The sequence below is a fragment of the Capra hircus genome, chromosome 25 (genome assembly GCF_001704415.2).
Source record: "Capra hircus breed San Clemente chromosome 25, ASM170441v1, whole genome shotgun sequence".
NCBI classification, from domain to species: Eukaryota; Metazoa; Chordata; class Mammalia; order Artiodactyla; family Bovidae; genus Capra; species Capra hircus.
This window is the reverse complement of record NC_030832.1, coordinates 10,654,247-10,669,328: the sequence shown is the minus strand read 5'-3', so window position 1 is coordinate 10,669,328 and position 15,082 is coordinate 10,654,247. Positions and strand designations below refer to the sequence as shown.

The following is a 15,082-nucleotide window of genomic DNA, read 5'->3' as shown; positions in this document are numbered from 1 at the left end:
GATCTGGTATCTGAAGCCTAGCAGGCATCATCTGGAAACAACCAGCATGGAAACAGGAGACCAGAGTCAAGAATCCTACAGGTTTAGCTCTGACTAAGGTTGAGAGCGTGGGCTTCCCAGGTGGCTCAGCGGTAAAGAATCTGCCTGCCAATGCAGGAGATGCCAGTTCTGTCCCTGGGTGGGGAAGATCCCTTGGAGGAGGAAATGACAACCCACTGCAGTATTCTTGCCTGGGAAATCCCATGGACAGAGGAGCCTGGTTGTTGGGCGATCTATCGGGATCGCGAAACAGTTGGACATGACTTAGGGACTAAACCACAACAATAGGATTTAGAGTGTGGACCCTTGGGGCTACTGAATGGGCTCAGAGCTGATCCCCAAAGAGGATCCCCAGAAAAGATTTTGGGAAGAGCTGGCCTCCCTGGGGCCTGGGGTGACACCATCGCCTGATGCCTGCACACGGTGAGATGACCCTGGACGTCTCACGGAGTCTCTCACTGTTCTCCGTCCTCAGCCAGGTCCTCAGCCTCCACAGGCAATGACTCGACTCTGAAGAACCAGATAAGCAACGCTCACCATCTATGGAAGCTTCTCCACACAGGAGAAGGCTCTGACCCCATACAACACCTGGTTCAGGCCTCAGGTTTTGTGCCTTGGGATGTTAGAGCATTTAACCCTCCAATCGACCCTGACAAGCCAATGTAAGTGTCTTCATTTTACCAATGAGGAACCAGGGCCCAGAGAGTCTGGGGAAAAAGGAAAAGAAACCAAGGGACTTCCCTGGTGGTCCAGAGGCTGAGACTCCGTGCTCCCAAAGTGGACGGCCCAGGTTTGATTCCTGGTCGGGGTGCGTGCCACCAACTGGGAGTTCGTATGTCACAACTAAGACCCAGTGAAGCCAAACAAATAAATATTTAGGGAAGAGAAACGTAGCTGGGAAGTTCCTGGAGCTGGGGCTTGACCCCAGGACGGAGGCTCCAGACAGGCCTCCTACCCCAAGCCTCTCCCACCGTCGCCCTGAGCACATCTGTCTGGACTATGGGTGTCAGCGCCCCACACTCAGGGTGCCCACTAGGCACTGTCAGTGCTTGAGAAAGTGAGGATGGCAGAGTCAACTGCGAGGTACAAGGGAGGCCCTTCAGGGTCCACTCGGGAGAGGAAGGGCCGCCTCTGACCACTCTCCTTCTCCAGGAAGGAGAAAGGCAGGCAGGCAGCTCAACAGTCTGCGCTCTGCAAGAACGAGTGGCGAGAGTCAGGTGGCTCCTGCTTCAGACCCCACGCTGACGTGCTGCTGCACTGGGGGTAAAACCCAGGTGCTCCGGCTCAGCTTGCCCCCTCACCTCCGCCCAGGTGCCTCCAAGCCCAGCCCCGGCGCCGTGTCCTGCAGCCTGTCTCCCGAGAGAGAGACCTTCCAGAGTAACGCACCTGAAAACAGCAACCCCCCCATGTCTCCTCCCACCGGCCTGCTGAGCCACCCAGCATCCCCCCTGCATGTCTCCTCCCACTGGCCTGCTGAGCCCCCCAGCACCCCCCCGTGTCTCCTCCCACCAGCCTGCTGAGCCCCCCAGAACCGCCCCCCGTGTCTCCTCCCACCGGCCTGCTGAGCCCCCCAGAGCCCCACCCATGTCTCCTCCCACCGGCCTGCTGAGCCCCCAGAACCCCCCCCCCGTGTCTCCTCCCACCGGCCTGCTGAGCCCCCCAGAACCGCCCCCCGTGTCTCCTCCCACCGGCCTGCTGAGCCCCCCAGAGCCCCACCCATGTCTCCTCCCACCGGCCTGCTGAGCCCCCCAGAACCCCCCCCCGTGTCTCCTCCCACCGGCCTGCTGAGCCCCCCAGCACACCCCCCCATGTCTCCTCCCACCGGCCTGCTGAGCCCCCCAGCATCCCCCCACATGTCTCCTCCCACCGGCCTGCTGAGCCCCCCAGGGCAAGACTCTGGTCTCTTGCTCTGCCAAGTGCAAGCAAGGAGCATCGCTGTATCTGTCAACCAGTCGGTCAGCAGTGGCATAAAAAGGTTCTGAACGTGCAAAAAGAAAAAATATATCAAACAGTGGAAGAATGGGAGGAAGAAGAAAGAAAGGGACAAAAGGAAAGTGCACTTTTTTTTTCATCCAGAAAAGCACTCTTCAAAAATTTGCCAAGAGGGAAGATCATATGTTAAGTGCTCTTCATCATTCAACCAACCTGTCAGAGGGTGGAAGGAAACTGGTGAGTGATGGACTGTGTTTCTGGCATTGACTGAGGTGATACCATTTAATGAGTATTAATCATCGTCATTGGAGAAGGCAATGGCACCCCACTCCAGTACTCTTGCCTGGAAAATCCCATGGATGGAGGAGCCTAGTAGGCTGCAGTCCATGGGGTCGCGAAGAGTCATATGCGACCGAGCGACTTCCCTTTCACTTTTCACTTTCATGCATTGGAGAAGGAAATGGCAACCCACTCCAGTGTTCTTGCCTGGAGAGTCCCAGGGACGGGGGAGCCTGGTGGGCTGCCGTCTATGAAGTCGCACAAAGTCAAACACAACTGAAGTGACTTAGCAACTTAGCAGCAATCATCATCATAATTATTACTGACCACCAAGAGCCCCTCCTCTGCCATTCCCATGAACCACACTTGCCTGCGAGTCCTCAGTATTAGCTAACCCTGCTTACTAACGCACACCTGGCCAAAGCAGAGATGCCTGCTATTCCAGAAACACCCGTGGGGCCTGGGTCAACGTCCATCATGACGGTGCTGTTGCATGGCTACTCTCATGCCCACCGCCCCCATCTGGACCCTCATGGACCCCAGACTAGGATCTGAGGACTATTTAATCTAAAATTCTGTTGAAACAGTGTTGCCACAAGTTCAGTTTAAAAGAATACCAAATGTTAAACGGAACTGCAAAACGGAAAATGGAATTTTATTCATCATAAAATTTGGTGTCTGGAGTAAGTCAGCTTCAACAGTAAATGATGACAAGGTGGAAAGCTATATTGTGCCAATTCCAGGGTAGAATGAGAAGTCCTGCTGGGTATTTTTAAAGGCCTTGGAGGTGAACCACATGGATTTCTTGCATCCAGGTTCCCTTCAAAAATATACGATTTTCTTTTGTGTCCATTCCAGTATATTAGGCAAACTCTTTTTCTATTTACCCCTTCAAAATAAGGTCATACTTTGATCCCATAAAAGAGAGACAAAGATTTCTGAGATAAAGGTGGAGAAAAGAGAACGGGAGTTAAAAGGATCTGAATAATAATTAAATTAAATATTTGTTATTTCAGGAAGATGTGAAAATGATCGCCTCTGGCTTCCCTGGTAGATCTGTCGGTAAGGAATCCGCCTGCAATGCAAGAGGTCCCAGTTCGATTCCTGGGTCGGGAAGACCCGCTGGAGAAGAGACAGGCTACCCACTCCAGCATTCTCGGGCTTTCCTGGTGGCTCAGCTGCTAAAGAATCCACCTGCAATGTGGGCGACCTGGGTTGAGTTCCTGGGTTGGGAAGATCCCCTGGAGAAGGGAAAGGCTACCCACTCCAGTGTTCTGGCATGGAGAATTCCATGGACTGGAGTCCCATGAGTCGGACACGACTGAACGCCTTTCGCTTTAAACTTTTCAGGTGAAATTCCGAGAGCCATCTGCAGGGAGAAGAGTGGCAGAGGCCCTGGGTTCTGAGCAGGGAGCGGTGGAGAGGTGCGGGGAGAGACTGCAGGGCGAGTTCCCGGACCATCCACCAGGTGGCACATGAACCCAGGACAGCGGGCGTCAGCCGCGACGGCGGGAGCGTTCGCGGAAGGATGGACTGGGAGGCCGAGAGGCGGCGACGTGGGGTCAGCACGGCCAGGGTCACGACCTCACTGACCCTCAGGGTCTCAGTACGTTTGAGCAGCAATAACAGGACACAGCAGACTGGGCGGCTGATAAACAACAGAAATGTACTGCTCACCGTTCTGGGGCCAGAAGTCCAAGACTGGGGCCCCAGGGTCGGCAGCGCAGGACCCTCTGACAGGGTGACGCGGCTACAACGCGGGCTGGGGGTCGCCTGGTGGGATATCAGGGCAACGTCCAGGGGACAGAGTTGGGGCTCCCTGCCAGGCTCCTCTGGGGCTCGTGAGAGTTGAGCGTCTCCTCTGGAGAGGAATCCAAGCTGCTGCACATACGTACATGTGTGCGTGTAGGCTCAGTCCCTTCGGTCGTGTCCGACTGCGACCCCATGGACTGCGGCCCACCAGGCTGCTCTGTCCATGGGATTCTTCAGGCACGAATACCGGAGTGAGCTGCCATGCCCTCCTCCAGGGGATCTTCCCCACCCAGGGATCGAACCCAGGTCTCCTGCATTGGCAGGCGGGTTCTTAACTGCTGGGCCACCTGGGAATTTCGTCTCTCTCAAATTCGTGTGTTTTGATTACATTTGGAGGTAGGAACTTTAAAGAGGCAATTAAAGCTTCTTTATGAGAAGAAGAGACCCAGGGATGCACGCTCACAGAGAGAAGGCGCCAAGCCAAGAGAGGCCTCACCAGAAACCAGACTGCCGGCTCCTGGGTCCTAGGGGACTTCCAGCCTCCAGAACTACGAGAAACACACTTCTGCTGTTTACACTGCCAGTGCGGGGTACTTTGTTAACAGCAACCCTAGCAAAGTACAATAATACTCCCTGGATACCCAGACAGTCTAGCTCTCTTTTTTTTTTTTTTTTTTACAATAACACAGGAGGCAGGGGCGAGACGGGGAGGGTACAAGTCAAAAGCACCCACGCTGGCAAAACTTCTAAGGGTTCTGATCTCTCGTCTGGAACACCCACAGGACAGACAAGAATTTCTGTGAAGGTTCCCTGAAATTTACAGCCACCACCGCAGAAACAGAACCCCCACCATATACACCCTTATCCCCCACAATCCACACTGCTACCGGGTATCAAAGGTCAAAATGTGGATGTAGTGAAGTTTTTCTTCAGAGATGCAGGCTGTAAGCTCTGGATTTGCCAAAGATACCAAATAAGAAAACCAGATTCACACTGTTAGAAAAGTGTAGGGCTGGGCTTCCCGGGGGGCTCAGTGGTTAAGAATCCACCTGCCAGTGTAGGAGATAGGGGTTCTGTCCCTGATCCAGGAAGATCCCATCTGCCATGGAGCAACTAAGCCCGCATGCCACAACTACTGAGCCTGTGCTCCAGAGCCCGGGACCTGTACCAGGAGAAGCCACCGCAATGAGAAGCCCAGCACCACAGCCAGAGCGCCGTTCTCGCAGGCGATGACAGCCGAGCACAGCCAAAAATAAAAACAAGTAAAACTGTGTTTTAAAAAGTGACAGTTGCTCAGCTGTTCGACCCTTTGCGACCCCTTGGACTGTAGCCTGCCAGGCTACTCTGTCCAAGGGAAGGTGCCTTTCCCTTCTCCAGGGGATCTTCCCGACCCAGGGATCAAACTCAGGTCTCCTGCATTGCAGGCAAATTCTTTATCATCTGAGCCACCAGGGAAACCCTTTTTCTATTTAAAGCGTACAACTAAAAATAAAAAACCGGTCTAGATCCCTGCCATCAGCATAAGTCAAGTGCATTCAGAGGCATGTCCTTACTGAAACACGGGCCAGCATCTTCCTCAAAGTCAGAAGATGTCTGAGGCAGACCCACAGACCACGATCTCTCTTGACCCTGAAGAGTAGCCGACAAAGCGCATGGTGTCTGAGATGGCAAGACCGCATCCCAGGGTGCAGGAGGCCCACGCGAGAGCACACTGCTGGGCGCCCTGGGGCCGGGTGGGATGCGGAGCACCAAGGCATTCGTATCCTTGCTAATGGAGCCCAGGCCGAGGCACCAAGGAAGTTGCACACTGCTGGGCACCCCGGGGCCGGCGGGGTGCGGAGCACCGAGGTGTTCGTATCCTTGCTAATGGAGCCCAGGCCGGGGCACCAAGGAAGTCTGGCCTTCCTGCCCTCAATCTCAGGGTCATCATTGTTTTCAAAACAAATGTAAATGAGGCAAAAACTGGTGTGATTCACAGCAGATGCACCTGGGGGCCACAGTAAGGGCTCAGCCCTCCCCGTCACGTCACGGTGTGACCCACAGAAGCACTGCAGGGGCCAAGAAGACGCAGCGTCAGACAGGCAGAGAGACAATGCCTCTGCCCGCTTCCACTCATCCCGCTGACTTCTGGAAACACGGTAACACCTGCCTTCGGCACTGAGATAGTGCTGGCACCATTCTCATCCTTAGACAGGCAACCACGTCCAGGCCAACTCACTAGCGCTGGCTCCTCTTCATTGTCTTTATTTTCAGTTACCTGCTACTCAAGGCAGCCAAGAGTGGCTCTCCCCAGTGCAGGAATCACATAAAACTCCATTTCTAGGACTTCCCTGGTGGTTCAGTGGCTAGGACGCCGCACTCCTAATGCGGGGGGCCTGGGCTCAATCTCTGGTCAGAGATGGATCCCACATGCCACACCTAAGGCCCGGCGCAGTCAAAAACAAAAAAATTCTTTTTAAATAAATAAAAGACCATTGGATGCCCCTCCGACTCCACTCTTCCTTAGTGAAAGTCACTCAGTCGTGTCTCTTTGTGACCCCATGGACTATACAGTCCATGGAACTCTCCACAGAAAAACACTGGAGTTGGTAGCCTTTCCCTTTTCCAGGGGATCTTTCCAACCCAGGGGATCAACCCGGGGTCTTCTGCATTGCAGGCAGATTCTTTACCAGCTAAGCTACCAGGGAAACCCTCTTCCTTCCTTAGCCGTGGGGTTATTTTGGGGAGAAAACGGGATGGACACGTTGTCTCCCGAGTAGCTGGGGAGGCCTTGGGACGGATGTCAGCCACACAAGGGGGAACCTGTGTGCGCTTTCTAGGAAGGGTCCTTACTGCCTGGGGGAGGGGAAAGGTTCATCTTCTTTGTGCCAGAGACCCATTGCATTGTCTGCTGATGAAGCCCATGGGTCTCTTCTCAGAAAAATGTTTTAAAATACATAACATGAAACACTCAAGATTACAAAGGAAACTGATTATACTAAAACAGAATTACCAAAATGTAAAAAAGACAAGTGACAGACTACTACACAGGATTTTACATTTTCTCATTAAAAAAACTATTTCCAAGCAGCAGTGACATCGTGAGATCTTTTTCATGTCACTGTTACAGGAGCCAGTGACTTCTAGTGCTTGCATGACTGAGACTCCTAAGGTTTCTATGATTCGCTGCTACCTTCAACATTAAAGAAAATGCAATCTAAGCATCCATCAGCAGATGAGTGGATGAAGAAGATACACAGAAACACACAGACACACACAGACACACACACACACACACGCAGAAGAATATTATTCAGCCATGAAAAAGAATGAAATTTTGCCATTAGAAGCAACAGAGATGGACTCAGAAGGTACCACACTTAGTATAGAAAAGGATAAATACTGTATGATATCACTTATATGTGGAATCTTAAAATAAAACAAACAAAAGTACACAGCAAATGAATAACAGACTCACGGACACAGAGGACAAACGAGCAGTTACCAGGAGGGAGAGACAATGGGAAGGGGCAAGATGGAGGGAAGGTGAGAGGTACAAACGACGATGGGCAAAATAAACTACAGGGGCACAGAGACCACAGCCAACGCATCACAGCGGCTTTGTACCCAACATAACCCATAAACACGCTGAATCACTGTGTTGTACACCTGGAACTGCTGCTGCTGCTAAGTCGCTTCAGTCGTGTCCAACTCTGTGCGACCCCATAGACGGCAGCCCACCAGGCTCCCCCGTCCCTGGGATTCTTCAGGCAAGAACACTGGAGTGGGTTGCCACTTCCCTCTCCAATGCATGAAGGCAAAAAGAGAAAGTGAAGTCGCTCAGTCGTGTCTGACTCTTCGCGACCCCATGGACTATAGCCTACCAGGCTCCTCCATCCATGGGATTTTCCAGGCAAGAGTACTGGAGTGGGATGCCACTGCCTTCTCCGACACCTGGAACTAATAATATTGTAAATAAAACTTCAACTAAAAATAAATAAATTAAGGATTTCCCCAGTGGTCCAGTGGTTAAGAATCCTCCTGCCAGTGAAGGGTGCATGGGTTCAATCCCTGGTCCAGGAAGAGTCCACCCGCCACAGGGTAACTGAGGCTGTGCACCACAACCACTAAGCCCACACTCTAGAGCCTGCGCGTCACAGTGAGAGAACGTCTCCATGCAGCAAGAAGGCCCAGCACAGCCAGAAACAAAGTTAATTAATCTTTTAAAAACAAATTAATAAAAAATGAAGGCAATACTGAATACTAAATTTCAGTCAGAGGCTTGAGGAAAAGTTGTAATTTCTTTTCCAAGTTCAGATGCCCGAATCCTACCTAAGGAAATGGAGGAAGTTTCTCCTTTGCCCCCTCCTCATTCCTGATACCTGGGATGAGAATGAGATGGCTGGACCTAACACAGCCATTTTGGACAACGAGGCAAGACAGAAGAAGCCCTACTCTCTGGTGCCACACACTGGCCCAGGCTACCTACCTCTGGACAGAAAGGTGATTTCCATCATATTAAGCCACAGCTGGTCGGTTTATTCTTTATTATATAAAGCCACTCAAACCTAACCTTTCATCAAGAGCCTCTTGATGAAAGTGAAAGAGGAGAGTGAAAAACCTGGCTTAAAACTAACATTCAAAATACAAAGATCTTGGCATCCGGTCCCATCACTTCATGGCAAACAGATGGGGAAACAATGGAAAAGGTGACAGACTTCATGGTCTTGGGCTCCAAAATCACTGCAGACGGTGACTGCAGCCTCGAAATTAAAAGACATTTGCTCCCTGGAAGAAAAGCTATAACCAACCTAGGCAGCATATTAAAAAGCAGAGACATCACTTTGCCAACAAAGGTCAGTCTAGTCAAAGCTATGGTTTTTCCAGTAGTCATGTATGGATGTGAGAGTTGGACCATAAAGAAAGCTGAGCACTGAAGAACTGATGCTTTTGAACTGTAGTGTTGGAGAAGACTCTTGAGAGTCCCTTGGACTGGAAGGAGATCAAAACAGTCAATCCTAAAGGAAATCAGTCCTGAATATTCACTGAAAGGACCGATGCTAAAGCTGAAACTCCAATTTCTTGGCCATCTGACGTGAAGAACTGACTCACTGGAAAAGACTCTGAGAAAGATGCTGAGAAAGATTGAAGGCAGGAGGAGAAGGGGACAACAGAGGATGAGATGGTTGGATGGTATCACCGACTATCTATGGACATGAGTTTGAGCAAGCTCCGGGAGTTGGTGATGGACAGGCCTGGCATGTTGCAGTCCATGGGGTCGCAAAGAGTCGGACACAACTGAGCGACTGAACTGGACTGAAACCTAACCTTAATTGCTGTACCTTTTCTGAGTGGTAAGGTTGTCAACAGGTTGCACCTGATCACTAGCAACCTTCACCCATCTTTGAGAGACACACTCTCCCTTACGTACAAAAGTGATTCCTCCAGGGATACAAAGGAAACCCAACTAGAAACCTCCTCTGTAGCTCCTGGCAGGAGGCAAACCCTGAAGCCGTGAAGGACACAGTTCCCTCAGCCTCCCTGCTGCTCCACTTTTGTGTCCTTTATAGCAGGGGTCCTCAAACCCCGAGCTGGTACCAGTTCAAGACTTGCTGGGAACCGGGCCACACAGCAAGAAGGGAAAGGCAGTGCGTGATCGAACTTCCATCTGCATTCACAGCCGCTGCCCATCATGCACGTAACTGCCTGAGCTCCGCCTCCCGTCACGTCTGCGGTGGCATAATAAAGGTAAAGCGCCTAAATCATCCAGAAACCATCCCTGCCCCTGGGTAAATGGAAAAATTGTCTTCCATGAAACTGGCCCCTAGGGGCGTAAAGGTTGGGGGCTCCTGCTTTAACAAAACGATGCATGAACCCAGGTATCAGGTTTCACAGCTCAGGGAGCTTAAGGACCACACACCACACTTCAAGTCCAGAACCAGGCACCCACACCCCTGACTTCCTCCCAGACTCTGTAAAGTGCGCGGTCATGCAAGAGCCAGCACAAGGCACTGCCTCCAGGATGTGCAGGCCCCAGGGTCAGGCAGGGATGGCGGACGCTGCCCAGAAAGTACTTACTAACTGTCATGGACTCCGGCACCGAGGCAGAAGGTAACAGGCTGCTCAGAGGACTCTCCTGGCCTGGAGGACTCGCTTCCACACTGGAAAGGCAAGAAGAGGGAAGTTAAGAGTCAGCCACTTAAAACACGCCACCTCGACATTCAAAACAAACGCAGCCGGCACTGAGCTCACTCAGGTTTCCCAACTTCAAGGAAGGGAAGGCAGCCCTTTGAGGTCACAGTCCATCCTCTCTATGTGTGGATTCTGTATCTGGACATTCGCCTACTCCCTGAAGTTTACCTGTAACCCCAGAACTCCACACTCCTGGGGCTGACATGGTCATGCGTGAACACGTACACGTGTGCGCGTGCTCAGTTGCTGCAGTCGTGTCCAACTCTTTGCAACCCCACAGACTGTAGCCAGGCAGGCTCCTCTGTCCATGGGATTATTCTCCAGGCAAGAATACTGGAGTGGGTTGCCATTTCCTCCTCCAGGGGATCTTCCTGACCGAGGGATCAAACCAAAAAGTCTCTTACATCTCCTGCACTGCAGGCAAGTTCTTTACACTAGCACCTCCTAGGAAGCCCAAAGTGCTGTCTGTTGCTACTAAACACAGGACTGTGCGGTGCCTCTTGGAGGAAACCTGTGTGAGGCAGCCTCTACTCAGCCTGATGGTGCCGTGTGCTAAAGAACCCGCCTGCCAATGCGGGAGATGCAGGCTGGATCCCTGGTATGGGAAAATCCCCCGGAGGAAGGCACGGCAACCCACTCCAGTATTCTTGCCCGGAGAATCCCATGCACAGAGGAGCCTGGTGGGCTACAGTCCACGGGCTAGCAAAAGAGTCAGACACGACTGAAGCAACTTAGCACACACACATACATGTTGACAATGCTGTTGGTCACGAGTTCCCTATCAGTGAATCAACAGCAGATGTTAGAGGAGATGTCTTTAAACAGAAGCAGACAGAAAACAAAGGTACTTAGTGATCCACTGACCTAAATGTTGTGACCAGACACACTCCTAGGGACCTAGAAGCAATGGCTCCGTCTTGAGAGAACACGACCACCAGAAATAACGAGCACTGATTCTGCAGTGACAAGAATTTGCAACATGGAAAAAAATCCTTCACAGCTAGGGGAATACCCAGTGGCCCATATAGTCAAAGCTATGGTTTTTCCAGTAGTCATGTATAGATGTGAGAGTTGGACCATAAAGAAGGCTGAGCGCCAAAGAACTGATGCCTTCAAACTGCAGTGATGGAGAAGACTCTTGGGAGATCCTTGGACAGCAAGGGGATGAAACCAGTCAATCCTAAGGGAAGTCAATCGTGAATATTCACTGGGAGGACTGATGCTTCCTCCGGGTTGACACCAACCCTTCCTGGCACCGCACTAACTTGTACAAGCCTCCTACAGGCAGCGCCTCTCTGAAAGCAGGGTGAGTCTGGAGCACCAAGCACGGGTGGAGGGAAACAGCGCCCACACCCAGGGGCCAAGGTTGAAAACGCAGACACTGTATCTCAGAGACACCAAATTAAAGCCAAGGAGGAAGGAGAGAGCTGTAAGGGCAGCGAAGATCGCAGTGGCAGCAGGGGCTCCTCAGGGTCCATCTCAGCTCCGCCACCTAACATCCATGACTGTGAACAGCTCAGCTTTCCCTTGAGATACTTGGATTTGAGTTAAAAAAACAACCTGACGTGGTGCGTGTGCTAAGTCGCTTCAGTCACATCTGACTCTGTGTGACTTTACGGACAGCAGCCCGCCAGGCTCCTCTGTCCAAGCGATTCTCCAGGCAAGAATACTGGAGTGGGCTGCCACTTCCTCCTCCAGGGGATCCCTGACCCAGAGATCGAACCCTTGTCTCCTGCACTGCAGCCAGATTCTCTATCACTGAGCCACCGGAGAAGCCCTAGGCGCTTCACAAATACCTGATACCAAAGTGGTTCCAATATTATGTGTGCGTGTGTGCTCAGCTGTGTCTGATTCTTTGCAGTTCCATGGGCTGCAGCCCACCGGGCTCCTCTGTCTATGGGATTTTCCAGGCAAGAATACTACAGTGGGGTGCCATTTCCTTACCCACGTTTAAATATTACATAATACTAAAACTGTAAAGTGTAATACTAAAATTGTCCAATGGTTTATTGTCAAATATTAAATCAAGCAAATTACGACAGTGGAAGTACCTAGCCATGCCCCAAAGAAGGAAAGTAAAGGTGGTAGCAAATGAAATGTGACCGACACCAGGTCTCGGGCCTGAGACCCTTGGCCACTTGGTGCCCTTGGATGTCAGACCAACGCTGGACTGAATCCCTGTGAAGTGAGGCCCTGCCCTTCAAGCCCATCAGAGGGACTTTCGAAAAGAAGAAAGGTGGAGCTGTGAAGAGGGCAGCCCGGCCCCAGAGGCAGCCAGGGGTGGGGGCTGCACGCTCACCTGTATCGGGGTCCCGGCTCCGGGAGGATGTGGTCCTCTGGTCCCATCCCGTTCTCCAGGCTCCCGAGGGGGGCATCTGCACAGACAGCAGCCGCAGAGATGGTCAGGGTTCTGCTCTCACCCTCAGCTCCCCCATGAGACAGGACACGGGGCAGACACTGACTCGCCTGCTAAGTGACATGCAAGGCCTTCCCCATATGCACGCTGGAATTTCGTCTGCCGCCCGTTTCATTTTTTTCGGCCGTCATCTCAGACTTGGCATCAGTCACTGGCTGGAGGCCCTGTTCTCCCACTTCAGCTGTTTTTTTCCCTTCCCTGAAGTATGGCTCCCACACAATGCTCTTATCAGTTCCAGGTGTACAGCATGGCTATTCAGCATTTATATTAGAAACTGATTACATTACATATTGATCACCGCAATAAACCCAGCAACTATCTGTCACCCACGGTTATTACAATAGTACTGACTACATTCCCTATGACTTTATTTATTAACCTTTCTGATCTTGAGCCACCTGGAATTATGCAAGAAGTCCATATCCAGAAACAACCTCAGAACCAGAGAATAATAAATCAGCTTTAAGACAAAAAGGGCTCCCGCCTGCAATGTCTGGAGACGGCCACACGGGGGCAGCAGCGTCCCCCGTCACAACCGCGTGACTGCCACTCTCTCAAGAGCCCTGCAGCAAGCGGGAAAGGCATTTGGAAGACTGGAGGCCATAAGTCATCTTATCAACAGGCAAGAGGCAGCACGGGCCTTCAGAGATGTACTGGCTTTTGCTCGTCTCTTTCTGGGAAAAAGGGCAAAATCCGTGCCCCTGGGGGACATCAAGGCCAGTGTCACTCAGGAGAACACCTGCGCGCCAGACAAAGTCCTGGCGTGTCAAGGCCTGGGTCGGGACAGGGGACGGAAGGGAGCTCGTCCCGCTCCCCAGGCCATCTGTCCTGTGACCTCCTCCGTTTTCACCTAGCTCTGCTCAAGATTCCCTGCTCTTAAAGGGTTGAAAAAGGGAATCCTACGAGGAAAAGCATTCTCTCGCTTTCCCTTCCACCCGCTGTCCTCACGAAGCTACTCCACTCACCCCCACCTCTTATTCTTCTTAATTTATATTAGAGTATAGTTGCTTTACAATGCTGTGTTAGTTTCTACTACACAGCAAAGTGAATCTGAGATACATATATATATATTCCCTCTTTTTTTGGATTTGCTTCTCTTCTGGGTCACCACAGAGCACTGAGTTCCCTGAGCTACGCAGAGCCGGGATCTGAGTGGCACGCCCGCCGGGCCGCGGCTCCTCCAGCTCTGATTCTAGCATCTGTGAGCAGCCTGAGAATAACACGCCTGCCCGTGCAATGCTCCCACCAACAGCGGGTGTGCCCGCTGCCACAAGCTTCCAAGACTTCTGGCAGCTTCATTACTGTAGTAAATCAAAAAGCTGGCGGACAGGCTCACACCCAGCATCCCTGGTGAGGACGGTCTAGACCAGCTGGAGCTCGGGGTCCACTCACCAGGGACAAGATGGAGCCTCTGGGTCTGGGAGGCTGACAGCCAGAGGAGGGATTGAGAGAAACCTGCCAGGTCGGGGGACGCCTCCCGGCGTGGATCCCAGAGGCCAGCCAGAACACCGGATTCAGTGACTAAACCCCAACATGAACAGCACACAGCCAAGCCCTGGGGGCAGCCTGACACGCCAGCCCAGTGACAGTTCACGACCCAGCCAAAAGGCCCGTCGGTGGGGAGTAGAATAAGGAGCATGGACCCCAACTCAGATGCTGTGAACAACCCTCCAGGGGTCCTAGACGCATGTGAGGACCACCTACTTCCTGCCAGCCACCCCCACTTCTCAGACACTCCGCCCGAGTCTGCACTGCCCCTGTGCGGGCAAGGGCGAGGTGACCATGTCCCCAGGCTGCGGGGGCTCGGACCCAGGCTGGTCACTCGAGCGGAAGGAGGGCAGGGCCTCCCAGACCGGCCCGTCCCGGGCTTCACCCGAGACCCAGACAGAAGCTCTGGTTGGTACAGAGGTGCTCCGTTGGCACCTCAGCCAGGTACAGACCAGATGGGAGGGGGAGAAGGCTGAAGGAACACAGAGCGACCAGCGGGGAGAGCAGAGGGGGCAGACCCCCACCAGGAAGGGGGGCACAGGACCAGGAGGACTGCAGGCCAGGCCGGGCCCAAAGACGCCCCCCGTCACCCCACGGGTACAAAGCCAGCAGGGCGCCTGCCCGGGCCCTCCTGTGTGCCCGGCCTCTCCTCTCAGGCTCCCTCGGGGGAGCTCCGCCCCACGTCTGAACAGTGCCTCCCCTTCCTCGCGGGCTGCGGTCAGGAGGGACTCAGCTAACCCTGACGAGCACCGCGAGTTCATCGCCGCCGTCCACACTTCCCCGGAGAGGAGACCAGCCTGGCGGACGGCGGTCACTCACACCAGCAACACCGCCTCGCGGGCGGCCACCTGCCCACCCCCCCAACCCCCCACCCCCGGCAACTTCGAGGTGACCGCCGCGCCCCCCAGCCTCAACTGCACCCGGGCACGGGCCCGCCCTCCCCGAGCTAGTCTGAGGGGGTTTCTGTTCCTCACGCGGCACCATGACAACCGTCTGTCATCGGGC

At 53.0% G+C, this 15,082-nt stretch overlaps 1 protein-coding gene across 2 annotated transcripts in view; it reads right to left on the bottom strand.

The window, feature by feature from the left end:
- Positions 1-15,082, bottom strand: part of SNX29 (sorting nexin 29) — a 603,176-nt gene that overhangs the window by 496,733 nt on the left and 91,361 nt on the right. For both annotated transcript variants that reach the window (XM_018040633.1, XM_018040634.1), the window contains 2 exons: positions 12,473-12,548; positions 10,060-10,142 (listed from right to left, as the gene is read on the bottom strand). In XM_018040633.1, coding sequence (XP_017896122.1) covers positions 10,060-10,142; positions 12,473-12,548 — 159 coding nt within the window. The remainder of the gene's footprint in view (positions 1-10,059; positions 10,143-12,472; positions 12,549-15,082) is intronic.